The sequence below is a fragment of the Nipponia nippon genome, unplaced genomic scaffold, assembly GCF_047370975.1.
Source record: "Nipponia nippon isolate SJK-2023a ecotype South Korea unplaced genomic scaffold, ASM4737097v1 scaffold_10, whole genome shotgun sequence".
NCBI classification, from domain to species: Eukaryota; Metazoa; Chordata; class Aves; order Pelecaniformes; family Threskiornithidae; genus Nipponia; species Nipponia nippon.
The window spans coordinates 32945924-32971725 of record NW_028262291.1 but is presented as its reverse complement, the minus strand read 5'-3'; the positions used below and the strand labels follow the sequence as shown (position 1 = coordinate 32971725).

Sequence of the window (25802 nt, the reverse complement as noted above, 5' to 3'; positions counted from 1 at the left end):
TTTAAATATTTTCTCTTTTTTATAAACTTCACCTCTTAACTCAGTGGGAATCTACTCTTTCCACAGATCTGTTGTTCAGAGGAGCCTACGTTGTTTACCTATATTCCAAAAAATGTCCAAGTTAACTGGATGGAAACTACATTTTTATGGTAGATCCCAAAGGATTAATTTCCTTTTCTTTTCCTTTCTCCTCTTTTCCCACAACTCTTTTTCTTCGCCTTTCAACCTCACTTAAAGATATGCACCATTGTGTCTCTAAAGGCCCTGACCCATTCTTTGGCATCGATTGACTTTGTTTGTCCCTCCTTTTTTCAGCTGTAGACATACCCAGTCCATATAGCGCAGAGCCAGAGCTAAATTTTATCCCAGATTTAGGAGTTTGGATCCAGCACTTCGATTTATGGACTTTTTCTACTTCTGTGCTTCTCCCCTTCCTACCTCTCACCCAGTGTTTAATTTGATGTAGTTCTCCCCCAAAAAGGCCGAAAGTATATAGGTATATGTATTTGCAGGAGTACATCATGACTGAGTGATGATAAAATAGTGTAGTGAAACCTGCAAATAAGGCAATCTTTGTTAAGCAAAGTTTTCCTACTGCTGAAATATCAGTGTTGAACCTATATTTCCATATGAAAAAATGCCCTGAACATGATTACAATAATGCCTACAATCAATGTAGCTGAAAACATTTAAGAAGGAAAAATTCCCTTTCATTTTTCCTTCGTGCTCCTATAATGTATAATCAGTTTCTCTAGTAGTCAGCCAGCTTCTCTCTTGCTGAGCAGATCCATGTAAATGTCAACAAGGGAGCAGGAAAACTCTTGTAAAAACTTCTTAGAGGAACTTAAGACAAACTCCAGGATCTAGTGTTTAAAGAATGCTCTTGTGGAAACTGAACATTTTTCAGAAAATATCAGTTCTGAAAATGTCACTTTAGGAGCTTTAGCACATGGTATCAAGTACTGCTTTGCTCAGTTCTAATCAAATGCTGATGTTGTGTCGTTTCTGTGGCTTGGGGCAGGTTCTGCTGTGTTTTGAAGTTGATTGTAACACCTCAGAGGAGGTGCTCTAAGCACTTTTTTTTCCCCACAAATGTATGTTTGGATGTCTTGGTTGTAGTGCATCAGACGTGCTTTTCTAACCAGAACTTGTTTCTTTAACAGACTTCTTTTCAAGTCTTTCCAGAAATATCTTCATTTCTCTGCCTATTCATTTCAGATTTTGTTGTTGCTTGTTTTAGGGCACTGACTGTGGTCAGCTCTTCTTGGGCTGTTAAAGCAATATTTAAGGTCTGGATTGACTTTTTTTTAATCTGGATTTTGCATGTACTTTTAGTGGAAACCAACATATACTGTAGCACACAACATAACCTTTGAGATATCTAAGTCTTGAGGAGAAAGGCTTTAGACTTGAGAATTTGGGAAGTGGGGTGTAGAGGGAGGAAAAAAAAATGTTTTGCCAGCAGAGAGGTACTCTCTGGAACGGGAAGATAATGAGATAACCTTGTGGAAGATTTACAAATAGTGGTTCATACCTCACCAGGGGATGAGCCAATCTCTGCAAAGATGATGGATCAGTTAAGGCATGATTGTAGCAAACATCTTGTCCTCGTGAGTAACAACCATGTGTATTCACTAGTTGCTGTAGTTTCTTTAAGGCAGTTATTTTTTCTCTTTCAGAAATCACAGCACCCACCCTTTGGATTAAGCACTTGGTCATCAAAGATTCCAAACTGAACAGCTCCAGTATAAGGAATTCAGGTAATGTTCCATCTTGGGGAAAAAAAAAAAAAAAAAAAGTTTCTTTTAACTAGGCTGCAGTCCTTCACCATCTGTTCTTGTTTCGTTCTTTCTTCATTGTAGCTATCCTGTGGCTTTTCAGTGTTGCAGGACCTGAAGTGCAGGCTATAAAATAATTTCAGATAGCATCCTTTTTTGTGTCCAGAAGGCCACAGTCCATGTGTGATGAGGGATGTTTCTGTTTCCCCAAACCATAACCAGGGAACCTCTAACTTCTTCATCTGTTAATTCATCCCAGCCAGCTGTCATCTTTATTCTGTTTGCTGTTCAGCAGTCTTTCATGGATGTACAAACTGATGCATTTGGCTCTCAGATCTGGGCTGTGGTTTTGCTCTAAGCAGTTAAAAAAAATACAGAGAGGGGCTTCTTTTCTAGCAACTTCAAGATTCTTCTCTGCAGGGGATATTTTTTGATAGAAAAATGATTGGATTTTTTCACAACTGAAAGTAGGTTACTTATGTCTGGGCCTACGTGAATGTTGAGATCATTTTTGAGGGTAATAGAGTGGATGAGGGAAGACCCAAGCATAAAAACAGCAAAGAAAAGATCTTGAACATGAGTGGGAAAAGAGGGAGCAGGAAGATGTGAAGTTAGGATGTAAAACTTGAGATTGGAGATGAGGGTGAAACTGTGTGGAGTCACTGAATTCACAAGAAACTGGAAGAATCTGAAGAGCAAAGTTAGAGATTCTCAGTAAGAATTGTTTCTATCTGATATATTTTAACTGAAGTGGGAGAAAGGAAGAAGGTGAAGGGGATATCAAAAGAAGAAAATTGCCTTAAGAAGCCATGGTTTTACTTTAAGGTTTAAGTAGGAGCTGCTACTATTGCATGTATTTTATGAAACAATATATGCCTACAACAGCTGTTGGGAATAACTCCAGTCCCCAGAACAGATAAATTGTGATAGCTCAAAGTACCTCATCACCTGGTATTTCTGGATTAGCCAGAGAGCATTCATAGCACTCAGCAGTTCCCTTAACCTTCCTGTGCCACTCCTCAACTGCAGGGTGAAGGCAGTGCTAGGTTAGGTGAGATTCTCTTGCTGCAGACTGGAGAAGAGCTCTTAGTAGGAGGACATCCGTCATTGCCCAGACCCCAGTTTTAGCAACAGTCTTCGGTGCCTCACCTCCTGACTGTTTTTGTAGCAGGGCAGTCGGTGTAGGAACTGCCAGTGCGAATCATCCAGAAGCTTCAGATGATGTAGGAGTATCAGCATTCTTCTTCAGGAATGTCTTTCATGGGACAACAAATGTAGCTTGTGTCTTGTGAGCTGCTGGGACAACCAATTGCAATTGAAGGTGACGGTTTAATATTAGAATCCTATGTAATGGGTCCTGCCTATTTTGGACACCAACTTTCCTTCTAATGCAGCAAACCTGGTAGCTGCAATGGAAGTAGGAGTTCCTAGATCTGGGTTCTAGGAAGCTACAAAGGGACTTGGGAGCAGGGGGGTCTTTTACTTGAGAGCCTGTCTCCCATCCTTTCTTGGGCTGACAGAGCCAAAGTAGGCTGACTTTCTGTTTGCTGTTGCTGTTGTAAAGGCAATCGATTTGTTCCAGTGTTTCCTCAGGAAGCTGCCTGATGTAAACCAGAGTTTTGTTCATGGAAAAGTTTCTTTTGAGTTTACTGTTGTCCGCTTTTTTTTTTTTTTTTTTTTCAATTGATTCTGATGTAGTTTCTGTTATTCAAACAAGATTATTGTGGATGTATGCTACGCATCGAAAATACATGATCTTCTGGTAAATTCAAGAGTTCTGTAAGAGGTGGTTTCTACAGCAAGCTAAAAGGAGATGTGTGGTTCATCTGACTTAGCCTTACTGATTGCCCTGACAGACACTCATTTGCTGTAGGATCTCATTAAGAGACTGGGTTGCCAATTTCTAGCCCCAAATTTCCACATTAGGCCATAGAAATACACATCTGTCTTTCTTGCACTGAATTATTGATATCAAGAAATGCTGCCTTATTAAGGGCTATGGTTTAACTGATATGAGGTGTGGGTTGCTTTTGTCTGTTTCTTTCAACCAGTGAAGCCTAGTCCCCTTGTTTGGCACCTTTCATTCCTTTTATACCTTGTCATATATGTTAAAAGGCAATGTAGGGTAGGTGGGATCAAACAACAAAGAGCTGAGGAGGATAATTATAATTTAGAATCTGGTTCTTCAAATGTCTTCAAGTCTGTCTTGGCTGAAGATGATGAAACAGCTGTCATGAGATGGGCATGCAAAATTAGGGGACGTTTTTAATTGCTTTTGGCCCTTGTCAGCTTGAAATATGAATGTTTAGCACATTTCTGATTTTTTCATTTATTTTTAAAGGGTTAAGGTAAGTTTTTGTAGTGCAAGACTGGATTTTTGGTTTTGGTATTCAATCAGTTATATTGTCTCTCTGAGTTTGCACTTACTGTCTTGAAACAGATACAGCCTGGTATCCTCTTGCAGCAATTTAATGGGATCACTGAAATTAGAGGTGAGAAAAGACCTAGCAGGTCATCTAATCTACTGCCTTAGGGCTAGCGAATGTTTGTACTGTATGAAGAGTAGTGTTTTCTAGTGTGGCATAAATGCCTTAGGCAATAAAGATTTCATTTCTTCCCACAGGAAGCTGCTCTGCTCTCTGAACTCAATCTCAGGATTTTTCTTTTTGTAATATCCAGCCTAACTCTTCTTTTATTTCTGTTCTTTTTCATTAGTCTGGAGTACTTGAAAGCCTGCCCTATTCCTTGGGGTTTGTATACTGCAACACTTAACCCTGATCTCTCTCCTACCTGTGGTGGTTGTATAGCCGCGTCCTTTGCAGTGAAGTCCAGTAGATACTACTGTCAGAGGATGTGTACTGCTCTCTAATCAGCACTGACATTGGACATCTTGGAAAGCTAAGCACCATCACTGTATCAATCATGAGGAGAATTTAAGAATTGCTATATGGAGACAAATAGGCTGTCTAATTTGCTCTCATTGTCTTTGGTCAATGTTAGGCTTCAGAGTGAACCACCCACCAGCTAGCTGAGCATTGCAGAGCTGGTGACACCCCATGTTGCATGTGCAGCCTGTATCCCACAAGACCTGCATTTGAAATCTGAGTGTTCCACCTTCCATTTAGAGTTGACAAACAGAAGACGTTCTCCTGAAACAGTCCTCTCTTTTGGAGCATTTGCATTTTGCTTGGCATGTGTAAATACTAATTAAGCTAGGGATCAGGAAAAGCAGAATGCTTCTAGCCTAGTGATTAGATCACTTGACTGAGAATCTATATGTCTCCAGGCATTTTGCCAGTAAATTTTTCTATGCTAAGTAAAACAGCATTGCTAGGAGGGATTGTTAGTGCTGTTACCCCAACCCACTTTAAAGAATGAAATGATGACTAGATCTCTTTGTCAGTAGGGTGAGCTGCAGGTTCAAAGCCTCTCTGCCAGAGGCAGGAACCAAAATATGAACGTGCTTTAACATCTGGACTGTTGAGTAGCAAAGTTATTGTTTTTCTACACTTACAAGCTAAGTCTTCTGTGCTTATGAATCGTAAAAGCCCAAAAGTCAGTTTTTCTTTTTGGGGCAAGTGAAAGATCTAGATCAACACAATATTTTATTTGCTGTGGCAAGATGACAAAAACATTTTTTGATGTTTGTTTTGAATTGACTTTCACCTTCCCCAAACATGCATACCCATGTGTGCACACACATGGATACCCCAGACGAAGCCCGTTGTTTAGCATTGCCCTCTGTGATGTGTCATTTCTTTTTAACACTGCCAGAGCAGGAGGCGATACAGACGGGACCTTTGCAATGGCCGTTCTCTAATCAGCATGGGCCGGAACTGTCTTTTCATTCTACTGTTACTGTTTCAGCCTCCTACTTTCCTACCTCCTCCCCCCAACCTATTGCAGCCTGGAACAGTCCAAATGATTATTCTTTTACAGTTCTTAATCTAGGGAAACACTTGATAATGTATCCCGCTTCCAAGAAAATAAATCTAATGGCTGCCTGTTTGGGAGCACCCCATCTCCACTGAGGAATCTGTGGTTGTTCCTCATTTCCAGAGTTGGGTTATCTCCAAATGCATTTGTGCTACTTAGTGATTTGGTTTTAGTTAGCAAGAGATTCCAGCCTGTATCCAGCTTATCCTGACAACCTTTAAGAAAACCACAGAGTGATGTAATGAGCTCATGCATGGAAAAATAAACAGCTCTAGAGAAACCAGCAGTAGCAGCCTCAAGTAAATATTCTGCAGGTTTTGAACATGACGTTATTTGAAAGGAAGAATGAGTAATATATTAAGGCTAGCAGTTGAAGACAGGTTTGTGTGTGCCTAGTTAAAAAAAAAAAAAAAGGAAAGAAAAAACCCATAGCTGTTTATTTCAAAATCTTGCTTCTTGAATGGGGTCCAACTCCATGTGGCCTATTCTGTTCAGCTCTGGCACCCAAGCATCATGCAGGCATCTCATGTGACAGCTTTCCAGTGATAGAGCTTTCTGTTGTCAGGAGCTCCTAGTGGACAGAGTATAACTGTAAATGAGCTTTGAAAACAAGAATGGTGGTATTCACATTTCTTTTTGTTAATAGAATTCACTTGGAGCCCAAACTTCAGGGCTTCTCAAAGGGAGAAAGATCTTGAAAGCTGCATGTCTGTATATACTTTTGCAAGAAGTGGAAGCACACTCTGCCATCCACCCCAAAGGGAGTCTGTGTACTCTTGGGTGCAGTTTGTCTCCAGAGATCCACACAGTGAGGTGGGATGCGATTATATCAGGTATACTACCAGGACCTGAGTTCTCCGGTTTGTCTTTGTTCCTTCCTTAAGTTTTTTCCCCACTTGCAGAAAAAAAGGCAAGGAAACCCACATGGCACCCCAAAACAGCTCCTGCTTTCTAATACTCACCTAGGAAGTGATACCATTTTTCTGCATGCCTTTCTTAAGGATCAGGGCTAGTGACTGCTCGCAGGGGGAATGTACTCATGGTATGTTGCCTTAGCCATATGGAGTCTTTCTAGGATCCCATACATTAACAAGGAGTCTGCTTTTAAGCCACCTATACTGAGAATCAGTATAGTTCCTCCTGAGTCAGATTGTCAGGTGAGACCAACGAACATATAAGAGGGCAGGGCCTGCTGATTTGCCCTAAAAGAAATATGGCAGTTTTGGTAGGATACACCAAAAATAGCCAAGGTTAGACAAAAGTTGGATTTATCAGGACTTTCCTTTTTAGCAGTGAGAACTAACCCCAAGGAACTTGAACGTCTACATTATTTTCCAGAGTGGGGAGACAGTGCACCCATTTGTGTTGAATGTGTAGTTATTTGGAGTTGGAGCAAATTTCCTTGTGCCTTGGAAATGTGGAACACTGCAGAGACCAGGGAGCCGCAGGTAGATTCAGAATCTTGAAAGGCAAAGCACTGTTTATTTAAAGACATGTGAGACCATGGGCTTCTGCTGTTCTTGCTACTTTTCTCCTGCTTTCTGCTACTACTGAACTAGTTATGTTAGTTCCAAACTGACTGGCTGTCTCTCCACGCCAGTTGTTAATGTTACTGTCCAAATGTCTATTACAGGATTGTAGGCTCTTCCCCAAAAATCTGTGGCTGGTTAGTGCTAGTCAGGACACCAAGTGGAGGAGATGGGTGGAAGCAAAAGTTGATCTCACTTTAGCAGGAAAGCGTGTTGAGAAGGGGAGGTAGCCAGGCACAGTCGTGCTTTAGTGACACCTGATGAAGATGCTACAGTGGCATTGGAATTGGAGAATTTTGGTGCCTGGGAATGACATCCTAATGCTGACTGCAGTCCTCTTTGAACGTTTTGGTGCTTCCATCTCGTCTGGGTGTAACACCTGGGAATAGTGGCTTTTGAACTTCCCCATAGCTGAAGAGCAAAAAACAAGTGTCAGTGATGATGTCAAGACCAAGAGTTCATGGGAGGGAACCAAGGGGTGAGAAAGCTTTTGCCTTTTCTATTATCCTCTCTTAACGTGTCCTCTTTGGGTCTTGTTCTGAATCTTGAGTCAGTGTCTCCCAACACAGTGCTCCTCTGACCTGTCAAAACTGTTGGGCAAAAATCTGTCACTTTACTGGCCCACCTGCCAGAACTTCTTATCTTCAGACCTTTGTATTAGTCTTCTCACCCCTTCTTTTTGTGAGGGTTTGTTTTGTTTTGGTTTTGAATTCATTTTAATTCAGGTTCTGGCTTGATACCAAATGAAGCAATCTCAGGAGAAGCTCCTGTTGAGTATGATATGAAAGCTTACTAATTCCATTACATTTTCACAGCAAATCTCTATGCTCTTCTCTGCTGAGTTCCTGCTTCCTTGCAATCCAAAATGTGATGTTTCTCCCTTACTTTCTATCCCTCCTTTCCCTCTGCCTCCATCTGTGGTTCAACCACCTTTCCTGTCTTGACCGGTGCTTGGGAGGCCTCTGTCTTTTCCTCACTCCTGGAAGCTCTGAGAAGGTACGAGATATGTGATGCCCAAGCGTGATTCTCCCACGGTCTCAGTGTGACAGGTGTGATGAAGAAGGGAGTATGTAGGGGAGAGCAGAAGCAGGGAGAATGGAAGAATCTAGGACCAGGGCCCTTCCCAGACAGCCAGCAAACAAAGTCATAAATAACATGCCATCAGGGACCAGTTAATCTGCTCTATGAAAAGGTGCAAAGTATACAAGTGGGAAAAATAACATTGTATAATAATCGGCATGCAACCATAGGTGTTAAACCATATGCAGCTAGGCAAATAAATGAAGCTCCCCCTGAGTGCTGTGTGATAAATCATTCCCAAAGAATCCAGTCACTCCCCCCTCCTTATCCCCCAAAGAAAGAAAACAAATTACACTAGACATGGAGTCATAACTGCTACTCTACAGCTGCCAGTTAAGGCGAGTGGACAGGGAGCAGTAGGAGAAGGGCAAAGGTATAAGAAGCTGGGGTAAAAGCGAAAAAAGAACCAACCTGCATTGAAAACCACTGAGGATTTGGAGGGGAAAGGAAAGGAACTGAGCTCCAGCACCAGACATTACCTGGACATACAGGGACAGAAAGTGGAGAGGTCAACTTTATGGAGTTTGTTTTGCTTTTTAGCAGAAGCTGGTTCATATTGGAGGGGTTGCATTGATTTGCTGAAGTAATTCCTTAGCAGCAAAGTGCTCCTTGCTGTATGTAATAGCAGCATTCAGCACAGGCTTGTATGTGGATCTGCGTTTCACACATCCATCTGAACATCTGTTGATGCCTGCAGGTCACCTTCCTGCCTCTCTTGAAATGCTCCTGTCAACTTGACAAGAAAGATTATAACATTTCTAAGGTGCCACAAATAAGGAGGAGCTGTTTCAAAGTAATGGCTTGACCTGCGCTCCTAGATTCCCTCTGGAAAATGTTTACACCTAGGCTGCTTCTGAAACCAAAAGTCCTGGTGGGGCTTGTAAGTGATTTGCAAGGAGACAGCTAAAGAGAAAAAGAGTTCAGTGGTACACAGATCAGTGTATCCCTAAGAGTGTCTGCTGCCCCCAGCATTGTCCAAGGAGGCCATGGATATCACCTAGTAGAGCACAAGGCTGTGAGGGAGCAGAGCTGCATTCCAGAACTGCTGGAAAACCCTACCCCTCCCGTGAAGGCTTCCTTCTTTTGGTGCCAGGCTTAGGGTGAAGAAGTTCTACGCTTTGGTGGGTCTTGGAGATGGAGTGAGTAGATGATAAGAAGGGAAATGTGTGAGGTCCTGCAGGAATATCAGTAGGGCTTGTGGAGTGGCAGCATGGGACATTTGAGGAAAATATCATAGAATCATGTAGGTTGGAAAAGACCCTTAAGATCATAGAGTCCAACCGTTAACCTAGCACTGCCAAGTCTACCACTAAACCATGTCCCTAAGCACCGTGTCTACATGTCTCTTAAACACCTCCAGGGATGGGGACTCAACCACTGCCCTGGGCAGCCTGTTCCAGTGCTTGACAACCCTTTCGGTGAAGAAATTTTTCCTAATATCCAACCTAAACCTCCCCTGGTGCAACTTGAGGCCATTTCCTCTTGTCCTATCGCTTGTTACTTGGGAAAAGAGACAAACACCTGCCTCGCTACAACCTCCTTGTATGTCAACTGTGTTCTTTTTACTTTCAAACTGATGTCAACAGACCTGTGAGCTGTGTTGTAAGGGTTCTGTGTATATTTTTGGGGGGGGGGATGAGTAAAAGCTGCCATCTTCATGTTCCCTTTCTCTTTGTGGTCATCTCATTTTTGCATTTTGCCAGACCACCAAAATCAGAAAGTAGTCAATGGGAACCAGTGACTACATTTTGTGGTACAGTTCAGGGGTGGCTTAACTGCATGCTTTTTGGGCTGCTGAAATGGCATGTAAGTAGCTGGAAAGACCTCTTGGTAGAAGGTCCCAAGGGTTGTCTCTGAGGAATCAGGAAAGACTGCTGGGCAAAGAACCCACCTTCAGAGCCAGGCAAAGAGATGGGAGTGTGTTTAAAAAGCAAGGCAGCATTCAGTCTCCTGGAACATGTGAGGGAGGAAGATGTGTTAAATTGGCTACCCTCACTCTGGGTGAATGGAATGGCTTTTCTCTGGTTTCACCAGTTATAATGCAGGGAGGTCTGTGATCCTGCTGGTGTCATCAGTCCTCCACCTCATCTTAGGCTCATCGAACAGGCTCCAACAGCACAAAGCTGTAGCTTTTCTCTGGAGCTGGGACCCCCAGAATGCAGGGGATCCCACAGCTGGAGGGACTGTTGCCTGTGTGAGGCTGTAATTCAGAGAAATCCTACTGGGAAGAACACTAACCTCAGCTGTAGTATCACTCTGTACTCCTTCCCTTGCCTTTCAACCGAGAGTGCAGAAGAGAGCTACCTCCAGCTCATGACACTGGTGAAGAGGGAGCAGTTTCTCTGTCTCGTGGCTGATGTCTGAATCCCATACGTTACGTTGTTGAACTTCCAAAGCCTGAATGTTTTTCCCAGAGACAGCTGGCTCAAGCTAAATGTCCGAGTGAGTGCTAGCACTCCTGTCAGAGGCAGTTCCCTCTGCCTCCTCGTAAAGTGCTAAATACTACAGGAAAAAGCTGATCTGTCATTACATGAAAAGACTCATCACACTATAAACCTGTCTCTTCCCCCCTTTTACTCACCAGCAGTAGCATAAAAAAAAGAATGTTACCGTAGTTAGGAAGACCAGTCTGAAATACTTTTTACCTGCCTGTGACAGTTTTCAAAAGCTTTCTATTTGGTGTCCTATAATTATACACTCACAATACTGTAAAAATAGCGTGCTTGTATACTCCAGCCAGCAGAGGTAGGCAAGTTCTCCAACAATTACTGTGCTAGTTGTTCCAAGCACTATTAAAAACAGGTGTGGAAGTGAAAATGGTTTCCCAGTAATGTTAAGGCTCCAGTGGAAACACCTATGGCTTCTCATTTTATTGAATAGCATTCCTCAGCGTGGAAAGAGTGCAGTGACAAAGGAGTATAGGGAAAGTAAATGAATGAATGTGTTCAAAGACGGGTGGTTTATCTCAAAGCTAGGTATGCCACAAGCTAACAGTGCTAAGAAACTATGTGAAATGGAAAAGAGGAGTTAGGGATGAAAATCCGCAGACTCTGGGTAGCTTCCTCTCAAAATCACAAAGGCAGCATCTAAGGTTGAAAGCTCTTCTACTGCTGAGGAACCGTCCCGATGTAAAGAAGTGAAGACGGCTGCATTTTGGTGCCAGACTTTCTCCGCTCAGACTGCGGAAACTGTTGTCATTGTGAAGGTACTGCACAGCTACAGCTGTCATACAGAACATGGAAGCCAGGTGCATTAGGAAGATCAGGCCCTAAAATCTGGAAACTTAAACCGGATCAAATATCTTCAAGATTTTAGGCTGTGTTTGCAAAGAGGTTACCTCAGTCATCTCGGATCTGCTGGAGCTTCTCAGTCTGTGTGAGGAGAGTGGAAAAGACCTGAAGAGGTCACATACTTATTTTCCCTCCCTGTTTTAACTCAAGGTCATATCCAGTTAACAGCAGCTCTGGCGTGTGTAACCTGTTCCTAATGCAGCCACAGGGATCCCACTGCCTCTTCCAATGAGTGAACAGTTAATCACCAGGGCTTTCTTATATCAAACCTAAATCTCCTTTCTCCAAGTAAGCTGACTGCTACTTGAACTACCCATGGGGAAGACAAAAAAATGATCTATGACCATCTTTTTTTATATAGCAGCTTCTATGTCTCAGAAGACTGAATGTCATCCCTAGACTAAACAAATGGAATTCTTTCAGCATTTTCTCACAGATCAAGTTTCCTAGACCTCTGTCTGTTCCCTTTGCTCTCCCTGCACTCTTGCCAAACAGTCCACCTCTCCCTCAAAGTGCAGTGCCCAGAGCTGGACACAGGGCTGATTTAAAGGCTCACCAGTCTTTAGTGTCTGTTTCTTATGTGAGGCCCCTGTCACTACATCCCACAGCTAGATTTACCTGTTTTGATTTTTTTGTTGTTGTTTGCGATGTCATAAAGTTGCAGAATTTTGTGGTCTACCTAAGCTCCTGACCATTTTTTTCCAAGTCTTGCTGTCTCGCCAGTAATTTCCTCTCCATGCACTGGATTTCTCCTTGCTGGTTGTTATGGTTTGTACTTGTAAGTTGTGATCACGCTGATTTAAAATGATTTATCAAGATGACTTTGAATTCTTTCCTGAATTTCAGTCTGTAAATTGGATGTTACGTTCCACTAACCAAATTGGTCATTCAATTTGATACAAGGCAAGTCTCATGATCGCTTTCAATACTGAAGAGCTGCTTCATAGAGAACTTTTGAGATCTCTCCTCTTGGAGCATGTTTTTCTTAATGTGCAGTGTTAGGCAGGTATCTCATAGTAATTGTATGTAGTCTACATTTTCCTTGTTTGCTTATGAGAATGACACAACTTATAATACACTCTAATGAACCAGAATTTAATCAGAGCTTCATCTAATGCATTGTGTATGAACATGCAAATATTTACTTTTTTTTTTTTTTTTTTTTTTTTTTTGCCAGGATGATGTACTGTAGCCATAAAAAAAAATTGTTCTCTTTCTGCCATCCTTCAGCTAGTGTGGCTACAGCTCTAGGAGGGCTAGGACTGTGTGACTGACTGTTTGAGAGAGGGGGTGCTACAAAGAGTCCAAGCCCTGCCTGAAAAACAGTTGAGTTAGAATTGCAGGGACAGGTAGCCTTCAACTGGCAGGTTTCAAGATGTGCAGGCATGGAGCTTAAATTCCTGTGTGGTTTGGAAACCCTGTGGAGCTGACTCCTTTCCTAGCTGGGCAGCACCTGATGCCCACAGGTTCTGCAAAGTGAACACAAATTGTGCATGAAAAAGTCCCTCAGCAAGTTCACTCTAATCCTGGGACAGTGCTTCCTTCAGCCATTTCTCCTTATTTCAAGCTAGAGGGTAGATATTGAATAGGCTTCTCATCACGTAATGCTGGCAGGAGTGCAGTGCAGCTTTATCGCTTTGAGCAGAAGGAAAATGCAGGGGAAGGATGTGTTCCCGGATAGCTGAAGTTTAATGAGCCACTTGGAACAATGCATTTTTAAAAATTATAAGCCACTTGTTAAACCTTTGCATTGTACTTGTTCAGCACTGGAACATGTAGTAACCTCTGCTTCCTCTGTAGCCTATGTCTTGAGAAATGAAATTGAGTGAGTACCAAGGTAAAGCAAGGACTGCTCAATTGATACACTCTGGGAGCACCTGCAAGGTTTGATTTTCTCTTTACCTTTCTATTAGTGAGAATACCCTGGAAGGACCACGGTCCCAGACAGAACAGGGTGGAGTGGGTAGCAGTGCTGATGACTAACAGAGGTGCAGAGAGATTTATGCTATCCCCATGAGCCGTATTTCTTCAGCTGTTATTGTGCTCCTAGTAAACACAGAAGGGGTTGTTTCTCTCTCTCTCCACCCACAGCCCTGCTCGGGGGACAGGCAGCTAGTGCCTATTCACCACATTGCTTTGCTAGTCCTGCCAGCCCTTGTGCACATGCACAACCCAAGGCTTTTCAAATTCTCTTTCCCGTCCGAGGTGGAAGGGTGCAGATTTGGGCTGCTGATACAACCGGTGCCGTACGTTCTCTGTGGAATGAGGCTGCGCTTTCTGCCCGCAGCTTTTGTAAGCTCCGTACTGGGATGAGGCACCTGTTCTCCCAGAGTGGACCTGGGTGCTCTCATTAGAGCTCCCTTATGCAACATAAAAGCACCTTTAAGCTGGTGTTCATGCTATGATAAAATTACCAGCTCAAGGCTCCTCTTCTCTGCCAGAGCAGCGTAAAGACAGGCTAGATAAAAATGAGAAATCAACCCTGTTTGAATTAAGCTTCCCTGGGAGACAGGCAAACACTTTCTCTCACTGAGAGGAAAACTGAGGCACAAAGACACTTAGTCCTCGCTTTCGGGTTGGCACAGGATGTCAATAGGAACTTGGCACTAGATGTCCATACTGCTGCCTTTCGTTCTGTGCTGCACTAGTTCCTCACGGAGGGGAAAGCTGGGAGTTGAACAAAAAAATTTGGGAGAGGCATGTGGTTGATTTTTTTGAATTGGTATTTTGAAGTCAGGTTCCCGTTGCAGCACTAACAATGGGGATTGGTCAAGAATCCTTCAGTAAAAGACCTTTTCCTCCCCTTCTGATGAATGCTTGTTCATTACAACTGAAGCTTTTTGTGGGAACTCCATGGGAAAAGTTTCCCTGGTCCAGACAGAATTTCTGGTCAAAAGAAATGAGAGAGGGAAAGAGAAGGAAATCTGCCCTGCCTGGCATAGCCTGTAGCTCTGGGGTTAGGCTATTCACATGGGCTCATTGGGGCTGGGCAGAAGCACAGAGGGAGGTTAGACCCGCTCTTTTGTCTCGTTTGGAAGAAGGACTCCTGTCTCTCAAGGGCGTAGGGATCTCTCCAAGGTGGTTGGTTTTGGTGTCACAGTTTCTCTCTTCTTTTAATAAGAAAAAAATTGGGTGCAGAAGAGCAATATTGAAAAAATAATCTGCTGTGGTTGGATGGCAGATCTTCCTGATGTCCCACCCTAATCATCCACAGCATCCTCGCAGCCCCGGTGATTGATGCTTGGTCCTTTGGCTCTGGCAGCAATGGGAGTTGTTATGTGTCAGGAGGGCAGCTGGGGGAAGCTGCCTTGTCCCCAGAGCAGCGCATCTAGCTGCATCTAACCCTGCAAGCTGAGCATGAGAACTGTTAGGCACATGCCTTTGGTTAGATGCTGCTAGACACCCTCTCTTCTCAGCTTTGTAAGGTAAACAAACACCCCATCTCTGTAATAACCATCTAGTTTATTAGACAGTCAGATGAGTCCCTTACCTCATTCATCATTTTTATTTTTATTGTGCAGGCAGTAGATATATGTTTGAATGTGTGTACTTAAGGGACCAGGAATGAGAGACCTTTTTATGAATCTGACCATGTATTTCTCAAAAGGCCATTACTAGGGGAAAATTGTTGCATAAATAATGTACAACTGCAGATGTCCAAGCCCTGTTTTCCTGCAATAGCTCATGACTTCAGAGACACTGCTTTTAAAAATGTTTTAAGGAGTGTTAGATGCAGTCAAGAGTAAGAAGGAACAGTTAGCATTTTAGAGCTGAGTGGTTAAGGTAAAATGGATATTTCTGCCAGTGATTCTCTTCTTTGTGTGTGCATGCATTCCCTATCTTTTTTTTTTTTTTTGCCGTCATTGGATTTGTGGTAATCCAGATTTGCTGTCTCCCAAAGGTTTTGCTCCCCAGCAACAGCAAGTTGGCAAGTGTTACTCAGCTTCTTTGCTGATGGTTGTCTTAAGTCAAAGCTGAGATGGCAGAAAACAGGGGAATGTGACAGTGCCTTAAAAAAAAAAAAAAAAGTTGTAATATTATTGTAGGTCCTGGGAAGGCTGTTTGTGTCCCACTGACTTGCTGTCTTAAATGTTCTCTCTCTAAATGTTCAATATAAGGAAAGAAGGAAAACCTTTTTTCTTTATCTTTCTGTGCCTGCAACCCCCATTAACTCAAACAGGGAACAGGCTTTTAAGTACCCTGCATGTATAATAAATATATGCTTCTTTCTAAGATGACAGCTTAATTTCATAGCTGGCATTAAACCTTCCAGCTTGGCCATAGGTTTTCACTGTCCCTCATAAACTGGGCCTTGGCAACAACAGCAGAGTTTCCAGTAAGCAGTCTGACTGGAACAGGCTGACTTCAGTGTCCTGGAGCTGGGATAGCATTTGATGGTCCCTTCATTACCCGTGAGACTGTCTTTCAGGGTGACAGTGTATGCAAGCTCATGCCAAGTCTCATGCTAGGGGAGCTGATGGTATGGATTTCCCAGCTGATTCTGCTGGCTGTTGAAATACACCCCAACTGTTAATATTCATGTTTATTTTTTAAGGGAATTAAGAGTGGTAGCTTGGAGGAAAGAGCCTCTCTGGGGGCTCGTGCTAGTTATTACTTTCTTCTGCTTAGTAGACAGATGTCACTGAAGGAACTTTCCACAGGGCTGTTGTCAGAGCCTCCACTTAGTGTCAATATGTTTGCTATTCTGATCCCCTCTAGCTCAGAGAAGGTATGGTAGATCTGGAAAGGGTTCAGAGAAGGAGCAACTGGGTCAGCTGGGACTCTTCAGCATGTAAAAGAGATGAAGCAGGAATCTGTGAAGCAGTGAGAAGCAGGGAGGGACTGACTGCAAACTGTTCATTGTTTCATCCTCCGGAAGAACTAGGGTCAGCAAACAAAACTTGGTTCGAGCCAGGTTTAGATCAAACCAAAGGATGTGCTGTGTTCCACACACAACATGTAGTCAAGCCCCAGAACTAGCTGCGGGATGTCATAGTCAATGAAAGTTTACGAGGGGAGGCATGGCAAACTGGTGGAAGGGAAAAACCATTGCTACTCACTAAATACAAACTCTGTGTCTGTCTCTGTGGGTTTCTGATCCACAACTGGTTGAGACATAAAATACATGGGGGAAAGAAGTATATGTTTGTCCTGTTCCTCTGCTTTCCTCTAAGTATCTGCTTTTGGCCATGGTTGGAGGTGAAACAGAGACAAGTTGGGCCTTTGGTTTGTCTGTTTTATGTTCTTCAGGAAGTAATGGAATAGATGGGACTTTCATAGTGGCTACTTCTAGCTGTATGCTAGAAATGAGAAACATCCAATCTCCCTGCTATTTCAGTTGTTCTGCTCTCGTTGCTAATGACGGGCCACTGGTGACGATGGAGGATTTTGCATCATTACATTTGTTTTGATGTCAACTGAACAAAACGTGTAAGATTTGTTTCACTCAGCCTTTAAACACCCTTCAAACAGGAGTGACTACCAGTTAGATCTGTATTCTGGCAGTAAATGCCATGACTATTCAATTTCCACAAATTTCTGTTAATATGTGCAGAGAATTTTTTGCCATTTTTTATGGCATATTACAAACGTGTGTAAGTTTGTACACTTATTCTGTGTAAATTGCATACCTAACTGCAAACATATGTAAAATGAGGTACTAACTCATTAAAAGACATTTATTATTTCTTTTGTTTTCTTTCTTGATTTCAATAAAAGTGGCATATTTTTTTTGTCCTGACACACAAAAAAACCACTTTTTTTTTTTTTTCAGAGACATTTCTAGTGCTAGTTTTGCAAGACTCAAAGGACTTGAGAGATCTTAGTTTGACTTTGTGCACTCAGGAAGCTCTGGGGATTTAGACAGAAAAATTCCTGGAATGTAGTTCTCTTCAGCAGAAGGTTTTTTTTTTTTTCTTTTGCTTCTTATATTAAATGATGATAGGGAATTCTGCCCCTGGTTTTGCTTCCCCAAGCTGCAGGAATGATCCTCCTCACCTGAGGGCCAAGGTGTGAATTGCTGTCGGCAGACCGCAGGCAAGCGGGGGCCCCTCGTGATGTAAGTGGTTTGTTAAGGAGCCTGCAGGCCTCTCGCTCAATGACTTCTCTGTCCACGTACAGCTTGGGAACAGTCATGGAGCTTTTTTTTCAGATGTGAAATCTGTCAGCAAAGTAAAGTCAGCTTAAATATCAGCTGAGGCTTGAGCTCCCTTTCAGTTTTTGTTGACTTTATCCCCTTCTGCTCCTTCCCGATCAAGTTTCTCTCTGCTTGAGTCAGACTTGCCGACACTTAAAAGTTTTTATTCTGTGTTTCAGTTGTGTGGATTTGTGTGTGGCAAAGTTCAGGTGTTCTTCACATTCCCAGCCTCGACAGTGATCTGAAATGCTGAGAAGAGGGAGACCATTCTGGGTCTCTGAGACGCTTTAGCTGCTACAGTTCAATTAGAAACCAGTAAAAGTGCTTCTGGTACCCAAAGCATGCTGTACTCAGGTGACGCTGGTGCAGACCTGTGGAACTGTGTGTGTTGTACCTGCTGCTACCAAGCTGAGGAATTCTAGCTGTGAATTGGCACCGCTTCTGTTCCCCAAATACGGAACAAAAATTACTCTATGCATGAGAATTTATCACCAAAATATAAGACATTACTGATGGTGTACAGACAGGCAGGCAAAATACACGGAAACAGTGAGCGTGTGTTAGTTGTGTGCTGAGCCTGTCCCGGGGGCAGGATGCTGAGGTCATGCCATGTCTACTGGCTGACCGTGCAAACATCTGCAGGTTTGGGAAGAACTTGTGGTGTCATTACCTGTCAGTGTTCAAGCATTTTATGTATTGAAAGCTTGAGGGGATTCTTGGCTGTGGCAAGGAATTTCAGATGTAGTGGCTTATTTATAAAAAAGAAAAAGCAGAGTAAACGGCAAGGGAGAGGAAAGCTAGGGAAGGAGAGAACAGCTGTTCCTGCTTCTGGTTTTTGTCACTCTCCTAAGGATAAAAGTTAGGAGTTATATTGTTGGGTTTTTTTACCCTAGACATGTTTTAAACCCCATGATTAGCTGCCTTGACTGCTTTCTGTCCTACATGCACACTTTTTTTTCTCTCTGTGATACCTTCAGTGGTTTCCAAAGTTGAAATAATATTCCTACTCCTCAAAGGGCCAAAATGTTTGAAGACTTGTAAATGAGAACTTCTGGCTGTTGAGCCAAATAGGTCTTAATGTCCTGTGGGTGCTCTGTGCATCTCTTCCCCCTTTAATGGCTGGTCTATATAAGAGGCAGCAGCCTGGCACCTCTCCATACATTCGTCATGCCTCTGCAGGCAGTGGCTGAAGAGGCAGCGTTAGGGCCGAAGGGGCCAGGCTGACTGCAGAAGCCACTTCTGGGCTTCTTTCAGTTCTTTGGTGCATGCCATCTATGTACACTGTTCTCTGGTTGACAGTGTCTTTGGAAATAACTTTTTCTGTGTAATATGCTACTAAGGGACAGGGTCCTACCTGCCCCTCGGTAGGAAGCAATGTTGGGTGCCCTGTGTTTTCCAGGGGAGGACAACGGTGGAGTGTGCTGGAGGGGTGATGGCAGTGTGGGTAGAATGGGATATCCCATTCTGTTCCCTGCCAAGGCGTGTGCAGGTGCTCTCTGCACTGGATAAGGCGGTGTTAAAATATAACCTGCTCCTCTTGGGATCGTGTTGGAGAGATGCTATTGAGAGGGAAGTGTGCATTGCAGTCTGGAGAAAGAGACAGTGGGGCAGAGCAGGGTGTTTGCCTCCGTTTAACTGGAAAATACAAGTCACAATTTAGGATCTCTCAATATGTGAAAACATCATCTGGGAAATGCTTACTCCGTGACTGCAGTAATGGTGAGTTATTGTTATCTGATAGCTCTGTTCCAAAACCTAGGTGAACAGAACAGTTTTTCCTGCTGTTCCTGGCTTGCTGGGCACTTGGCAGTCAATGTCTATAATCCATAATCTTCTTGTATCACAGCTAAATGTAGGAGGAAGCTCTTGACCCAGAAGTCCCTGAGTCCCTAGGGGTGTAGACATACTGGTGTTTGCTGAGAAGGAAACAGACACAAAGGTCTCCTGATGTGAAGGACACCGATACACTGCTGAGCTGAGGAAGGTGGTCTCGATTTGACTTTTTTTCTCCACCCCCTCCAACCTCCCTCCTGTCTTCCAGAGAAAGTTCACTCCTGCGACCAGGAAAGGCAGAGTGCCCTGGAGGAGGCCAGGCAGAACCCCCGCGAGGGTATCGTCATCCCCGAGTGTGCTCCCGGAGGGCTCTACAAACCAGTGCAATGCCACCAGTCGACTGGGTACTGCTGGTGTGTCCTGGTGGACACGGGACGCCCCCTGCCTGGTACTTCCACTCGGTAAGAGCTATAGGCCTGGTGAGATGAGATATAAAAAAATACTTTTGCCATATCAGTTAAGTTCCTACTTCTAGAGCAGTCCGCTCTGTACTGCCTGCCTTAGAGCTAGCAATGCCATATATGATGTTCCCTATTGAATGTTACTATGCAGCTTCCTCTCTGTAGGAGCTGGTGGATAGTAACTACTACCCTTACTTTCCTCTGTGTTAAGTATTCATGCAAAGCAGCCTTTTTTTCTCTAGCTTGCTGCTTTTGGGTGGTAGCAGGAACCAGGGCTTTGCTCAAGAGTAGAGGGGGCATGAGCAGTGAAAAGACAAGTGGCTTTGTTGCATTATCCTCTGCTTTATACTTCCATGCTGCAGCCACTTGGATCCTGACCAGTAGAGATTCAGAAGACTGCTTGCTTGTGCATTGATAGATTTTAAGCCAGTGATAGATTTTTCTTTAAGTTACCCTGTATCTTAAAACTACCTGGGGAATCTTTTCTCACTTGGGGCTTGGAAACAAATTGTGGGTCTGGCAAGTTATAAAACCAGACCAGGAGGAGCTGGGACCTAAACTCTGCTAGATACAGTGATTCTGTAGAGCATGGACAGCTTTGAAAAAAAGCTCAGCCTGTGCCCACAAGAGTTGGAAGAAGGCCTTGTGCTGTTTGTGGGTTTGGGTTGGTAGCTGGTACTGGACTTCGGAGTATGCTCTTCCTTCTCTCTCCACTTGTGCTGCTGTTGCTGACTGTCTATAAGCAGACAGATGCTTGAGAATAATATTTCTTCTGCAGGTTTATTGGTTTCCCCTGCAGTAAGCAAATAACACAAACCCCTTAGCAACCATCTGATGACACTAAAGCTATATCACATAGTTTAGCATCTGCTGTTCTCCTTTTTCAGCTATGAGACTCCAGTGTGTGAAAGCGATGCCAGATCGAAGAGCACAGAGATTGATGATCCGTTCAAGGACAGAGAACTTCCAGGTCAGAGAGGAACAAGATCCTGTCTCTGCCTTCTTCCCTTGTCTCAACTTGGGACTCTTAAGAGGCCAAGAATATTGTTGAGGAGATGGGAGATTTCCCTCACTGTGCATGTTTTACCATGGGTTTTGTTCTGTGTCATTTTGGACCACCTCCAGTTTCATCAGTGAACTGGAAAAGGCTGGGAGTGTCTTGGGGGCTGGTTTATTACCTGTCTGCCCTTTGGAAAACATGTCTGGGATCAGAATTTTCAGGAAAGAAACCTGGATGCCTGGAGGTCCCCTGGGGGAAGAACGGGGTCAGCACTGAACGTTCTTCTTCAAAGCCTGGCCAGGACAGGATCCTTTCCATTTAGCAGGGCTTTTCAGCAGCTTGGTGCCCCCTGAGTAACGAAAAAGGACACAGCTGGCAATTGTCAGTGGACCAGCTGGCTCCCTGACACTGCAAGGATCAGACAGGGCAGCGTTCCTGGCGCACTAAGGTCCCTTAACTAATGCTGGCTCCTCACTTAGCTGGACTTAATCCTTCATTTTCTGCCTGAGACCTGCTTTATCTCCCATTTCTGCTTGTTTTATATTCTGCTTTTCCCTCTTAACAGAGTGACCAGCCATAGTTTACTGTTTGTCTACCTTGCTTCTGCTAGGAAGATATGCTGGGCATAGGTGTCTGTGCAGCTCTTAAAAATGCTATCCTACCTGCCTGTGCTCTGTTTTTTCCTTCCCAGTGCCTTTCTAAGGAGCAGAGTGAGGGGCCCTCACCAACAGGTCAGCCATTGCTCTCCTGGGTGGGGGCTGACTGCTGGAAAACAGAAGTCCCTCTCCACCATGAGGGAGTGGTAGACACCAAGAACTCTGCAGAAAGATCTGGTAGCTCTGGATCCACTTCATTTTCTCCTGGCCCTTTACAGGGCTAGCATAAAGTGAGTTGTCCCTGAGCAGGTTAGCAAAGGAAATGAGACTTGTTCCAGATTTGCCTTCTGTGTCTCCTAATTCTCCTCCTGCCAGCTCCTCATTTTCACAAGTCATGTAGAAATTTCCTATCTGCCTCCCTCTCACATTCGAATGAAATTGGCCAATTGGTTCAAGTATTACTTTGGGGGGGTAGGAGGAGGGAAACCAGCTAAATGATTGCATTAAGGCTCATTTCCTTAGGAAATCATGCTAAAATATAATAACCTTACTTCCTTTCTTCCCCATCCCCTTCTCCCCTTTTTTACTGCCTCTCCGTGCACCTCCCCCTGCCTCTCCAGGACTCCTCTGTGAAAATCCTTTGCTCTTGGGCTTTTTCTTTGAGATTTTCTTTCTGATCTCTTAGGATGACAGAATGGTTTCGTTTCCCTTCTCCCTCCACTTCTGCACTGCAGCTGCTGCTGGACAAGGGAACAAGAACTGCTTGACGCAGAAAAGGACACATGATGCTCTGTAGCTTAGTGGTCTGGTCCCAGCATCAGACTCCAGGAGAGCTCCCCTCTCAGCTCAAGCCACTTTTCTGTGCCTGAGTAAACTTTCAGCTCTGTGCTTGGCTGCATTGGCTGGCATGATGGTTCCTGCCACTGAAAATACCCTTGTCTATGGAGAGACTAGGAGATGGAGGGTCTGATCCTGGTTTGTCTGCATGAGAGATGCTGTGCTGCATGATCTTTTGATGCAGACTTGAGGTTTGTTTGATTAGCTGCTCTTGAATGCAGAAATTCACTGCTGAGCCAGAACTGCAGGGGGTGAGAGAGGATGTTTCTTTTTACTTTTTTTCCACTCTTATTTCTTAGCAGAACTGAATTTTAAGAAAAAACCCTGCTCCAATTTGAGACTGATCATTCCATTTGCACTCAGTTCTGTAAGGGGGACTCCTTACCTTATTCCCCTTCTAAAGGTTTGCCTATTCTTCAGACTTTCAGTGCTGCAGGCAGCATGCTCCTTAGCCTGTGTGAAGAGACCCTGCAGAGGCTAAGGTGGGGGAGACAGAAGTCCAAGTCCTCGCACACATACACATACCCTCTTCACAAACTGTGTCATGGCTGTGGCTAGAAGAAAGAAAGAAAGAAGGAAGGGAAGTGTTGCTTGCACATGGCAAATGGCAAGCTGCTAATTCCTGCAGACGGTGAGATGCTGAGGCCCCAGGGAGATGACTTCTAGCAAATGGTTTTTCAACCTTCTCATTACTGCAACAAAAAGCTCCTTTAAGTGAGTGGTCTACTCTGGCTGCCATAGCAGTTTACCCATTACAATGCTGACATTTTCTGGACCATGTGCCAAACGAGTGCTGAGGGGTGTGCGTGTGTGTCATGCACATAATATGGAGACAGGCGAGGGACTGTTGGTTAGCTATTGCAGAGAACAGAGCCTGAATAGTGCAAAGGAGGGAGTTTTGTCAGATCAATTTGCAAGCTGCTTTCAGCTGTCAAGGGATTGCAGTAAGTTTCTGGTGCTCTGTTTGGGGCACATGTGCTTCTTCGCTTGTCCAGGAAAAGCAGAAAGTGTTGACACTGCTATATGTTGCTAGGGGGAGGCTGTTTTCTGATGTCTGCTGCCTTAATCAGCTGACTAACTGGTAGTGAATGTTGGTTTTGGGAAAAAGAAGAGGTAAGGGATGTGGTGGTGGCTTCTCTGTCACATCAAGAGAAGACAACAAGGTGGGAGGTGATGGAGTTTGGACGATGGTTTTGGAGATGGTGGGTGGAAGTTAAGTGTGCTTGTTCCTTGGTAGGCTAGAGCAATTGTTACAGTATTAATGTGGTGGTAAATGAAGTATGCTTTTACTCCGTTAAGAAGGAAGGAAACGGCATAGCTCGCCTCATAAAGGTGAGGAGATGGAGAATTTCATCTCAGCTGTGTCATAACAGGCTGGCACTGTTAAGGATAGGAGGCTCTGTCAGTCTGTGGTTATGATGGTGGGGAACTAGACGGCGTCAGGACTAAGTAATGGAAATGGTTACCAAGCTCGTCTTCAGCCCGCTTTGTCCCGCTTAAGCCAGCAGTGACTGGGGACGATTACAACGTGTTGACTTAGACTGACGTATTTCCCATGCAGTGTGATCATGCAAAGAACTGAATTATTGTGGTAGCTGCTGGCAGGCAATGCTCTCTGTGCCTGAAGAGGAGAGTGCAAGCAGCGGCGCTCGCTTTGGCCCGTGCTTTGGGAAGTTTTAAGCCGTCAATTAGGACCTCAGAACAGCCATGTTTGCAGAGGAAGATGACCCAGGAGGTAATGAGTTGTTTTGTAAACTTCTCTGCAAGTGTCACCATGGGAACTCCATCTGCCAGGCGCTTCCAGCACATCCCTGTGGTTATGCTGGTAGGGAACTGGGAGAGGCTAACCACACGGTCTTCCTGCCAGATATTGTTGGTGACCCTGTGTGTGCCTGGACAAAAGCTGCAGGACAAATTGCCACGCAGAGAAACCCACTGAGGGATTCTTTTGCCTTTCCTTAGGGACTGATGATGGCAGCCATGTTACAAACAAAGGAGGTTCTGGCTGATCCTTGCTGAACTGAGGTAGGAGACCAATCCTGTGTGTTCTTGCATTAAACCTCCTCTTTTCTTTCTGCAGGCTGCCCAGAAGGGAAGAAAGTTGAATTTATTACCAGCTTACTTGATGCTCTGACTACGGACATGGTACAGGCTATTAACTCAGCAGCACCTACTGGGGGTGGGAGGTGAGTCCAGAAAGCACTTGGGCTGAACACCACCAAGGTGGCTGCAGAGCTCTGGGTGCCCCTGTGGTGGGAGCCGGAGGGAAAGGTGTTGCTCTGCGCCGATTCGGGTTCCTCTGGGTTGCTGGGAGAGGAGCTGAGGCTGCATCTTCAGAGGCTGCTCCGTCCTGTCATCCTAGCCCTGCCTGCCTCCTCCCGCCCCTCCTCCCTGGCAGCTGCTCCACCATAAAGGTTAGTATAGCCCATTTGAAGTGTGAAATGAGAGCTCAGTGGGAGGAAGTGGCTTGTTCTTTTGTCCCCTGGTGCATGAAAAGACCTAATAAAATGCAAATGGATCGAAGGAGACCGTGTGGCCTAGTGGCTACCACAGGGAGTGAAGAATGCGAATCAAATTCTTGGCAGTATCAGCACTGTGGTTTTGCTGTAGGGCGGGAGCCAGCCTGCCGATGAGGAGAGGAGCTGTTTTTCATGGCCCTCCCCTCTGACTGGCTGTCTGTTCATCCCTCTTGGAAGGAGCAGCAGGTCAGGCCTGTTGAAAGAGGTGGGCAGAAGTCAGCGTTTCTGGGGAACTGGAGAAAAGCTGAGGTCTTGTCTCCCCCTTCTGCTTGATAACAGCAAATCCCCTCAGTGCAGCAGCTGCAATGCTGCAGCAGGACAGGCTGTCGAGAACAGACTGTGATGGACTTAAAAGAAGTGCTATATTGCCTCAGCTAGGCAAGGCTTCTATGCTTCTGGATTCCCCTGACAATAAAAGGAGTCAGAGCTAGTTTAGCTCGCAGGGATGCCACAGCAATACTGTGCTTGTGTTCATAGGGGTGTAGAGATGAAGGAGGTGCCTCTGTGCATGTGTTACTTCTGTGGGTATTGCTCCAATGTATTGGGAGTGATGTTGATCCCCTGCTTTCCTCTTAAAAATGTAGAAGGAAGCAGTGCCATCTTTAACTACTCAAGACAAAAAACTTCCTGGGTGGCACCTCTGTGCCTCTTGGTTTCAGGATGGAGTGCTCATGAACCCATATGGTTTTAACTTTGCATTTGGACCTTACAAATCAGGCTAGTGGCTGAGTGCCTGCACGCTATTCTGTAACCCATCGAATTAGCAGTATATGCCTAGCATGTCTGTATTTATATAAACAGGACAAAAAATGCCCCAAGGATGGGAAATACGTCGTTCTCTCCCAGCCATAAGCATTCCAATGTCAA

General features: G+C 44.4%; 1 protein-coding gene across 6 annotated transcripts in view; it reads left to right on the top strand.

Annotated features, from left to right (window-relative positions):
• The window catches only part of SMOC1 (SPARC related modular calcium binding 1), a 139253-nt gene that overhangs the window by 89092 nt on the left and 24359 nt on the right, over positions 1-25802 (top strand). For 4 of the 6 annotated variants that reach the window (XM_087746455.1, XM_087746457.1, XM_087746456.1 and 1 more), the window contains exons 7-10: positions 1680-1760; positions 19791-19983; positions 20871-20953; positions 24497-24602. In XM_087746455.1, coding sequence (XP_087602581.1) covers positions 1680-1760; positions 19791-19983; positions 20871-20953; positions 24497-24602 — 463 coding nt within the window. The remainder of the gene's footprint in view (positions 1-1679; positions 1761-19790; positions 19984-20870; positions 20954-24496; positions 24603-25802) is intronic. The other 2 variants (XM_087746459.1, XM_087746458.1) reach the window with 1 other exon arrangement.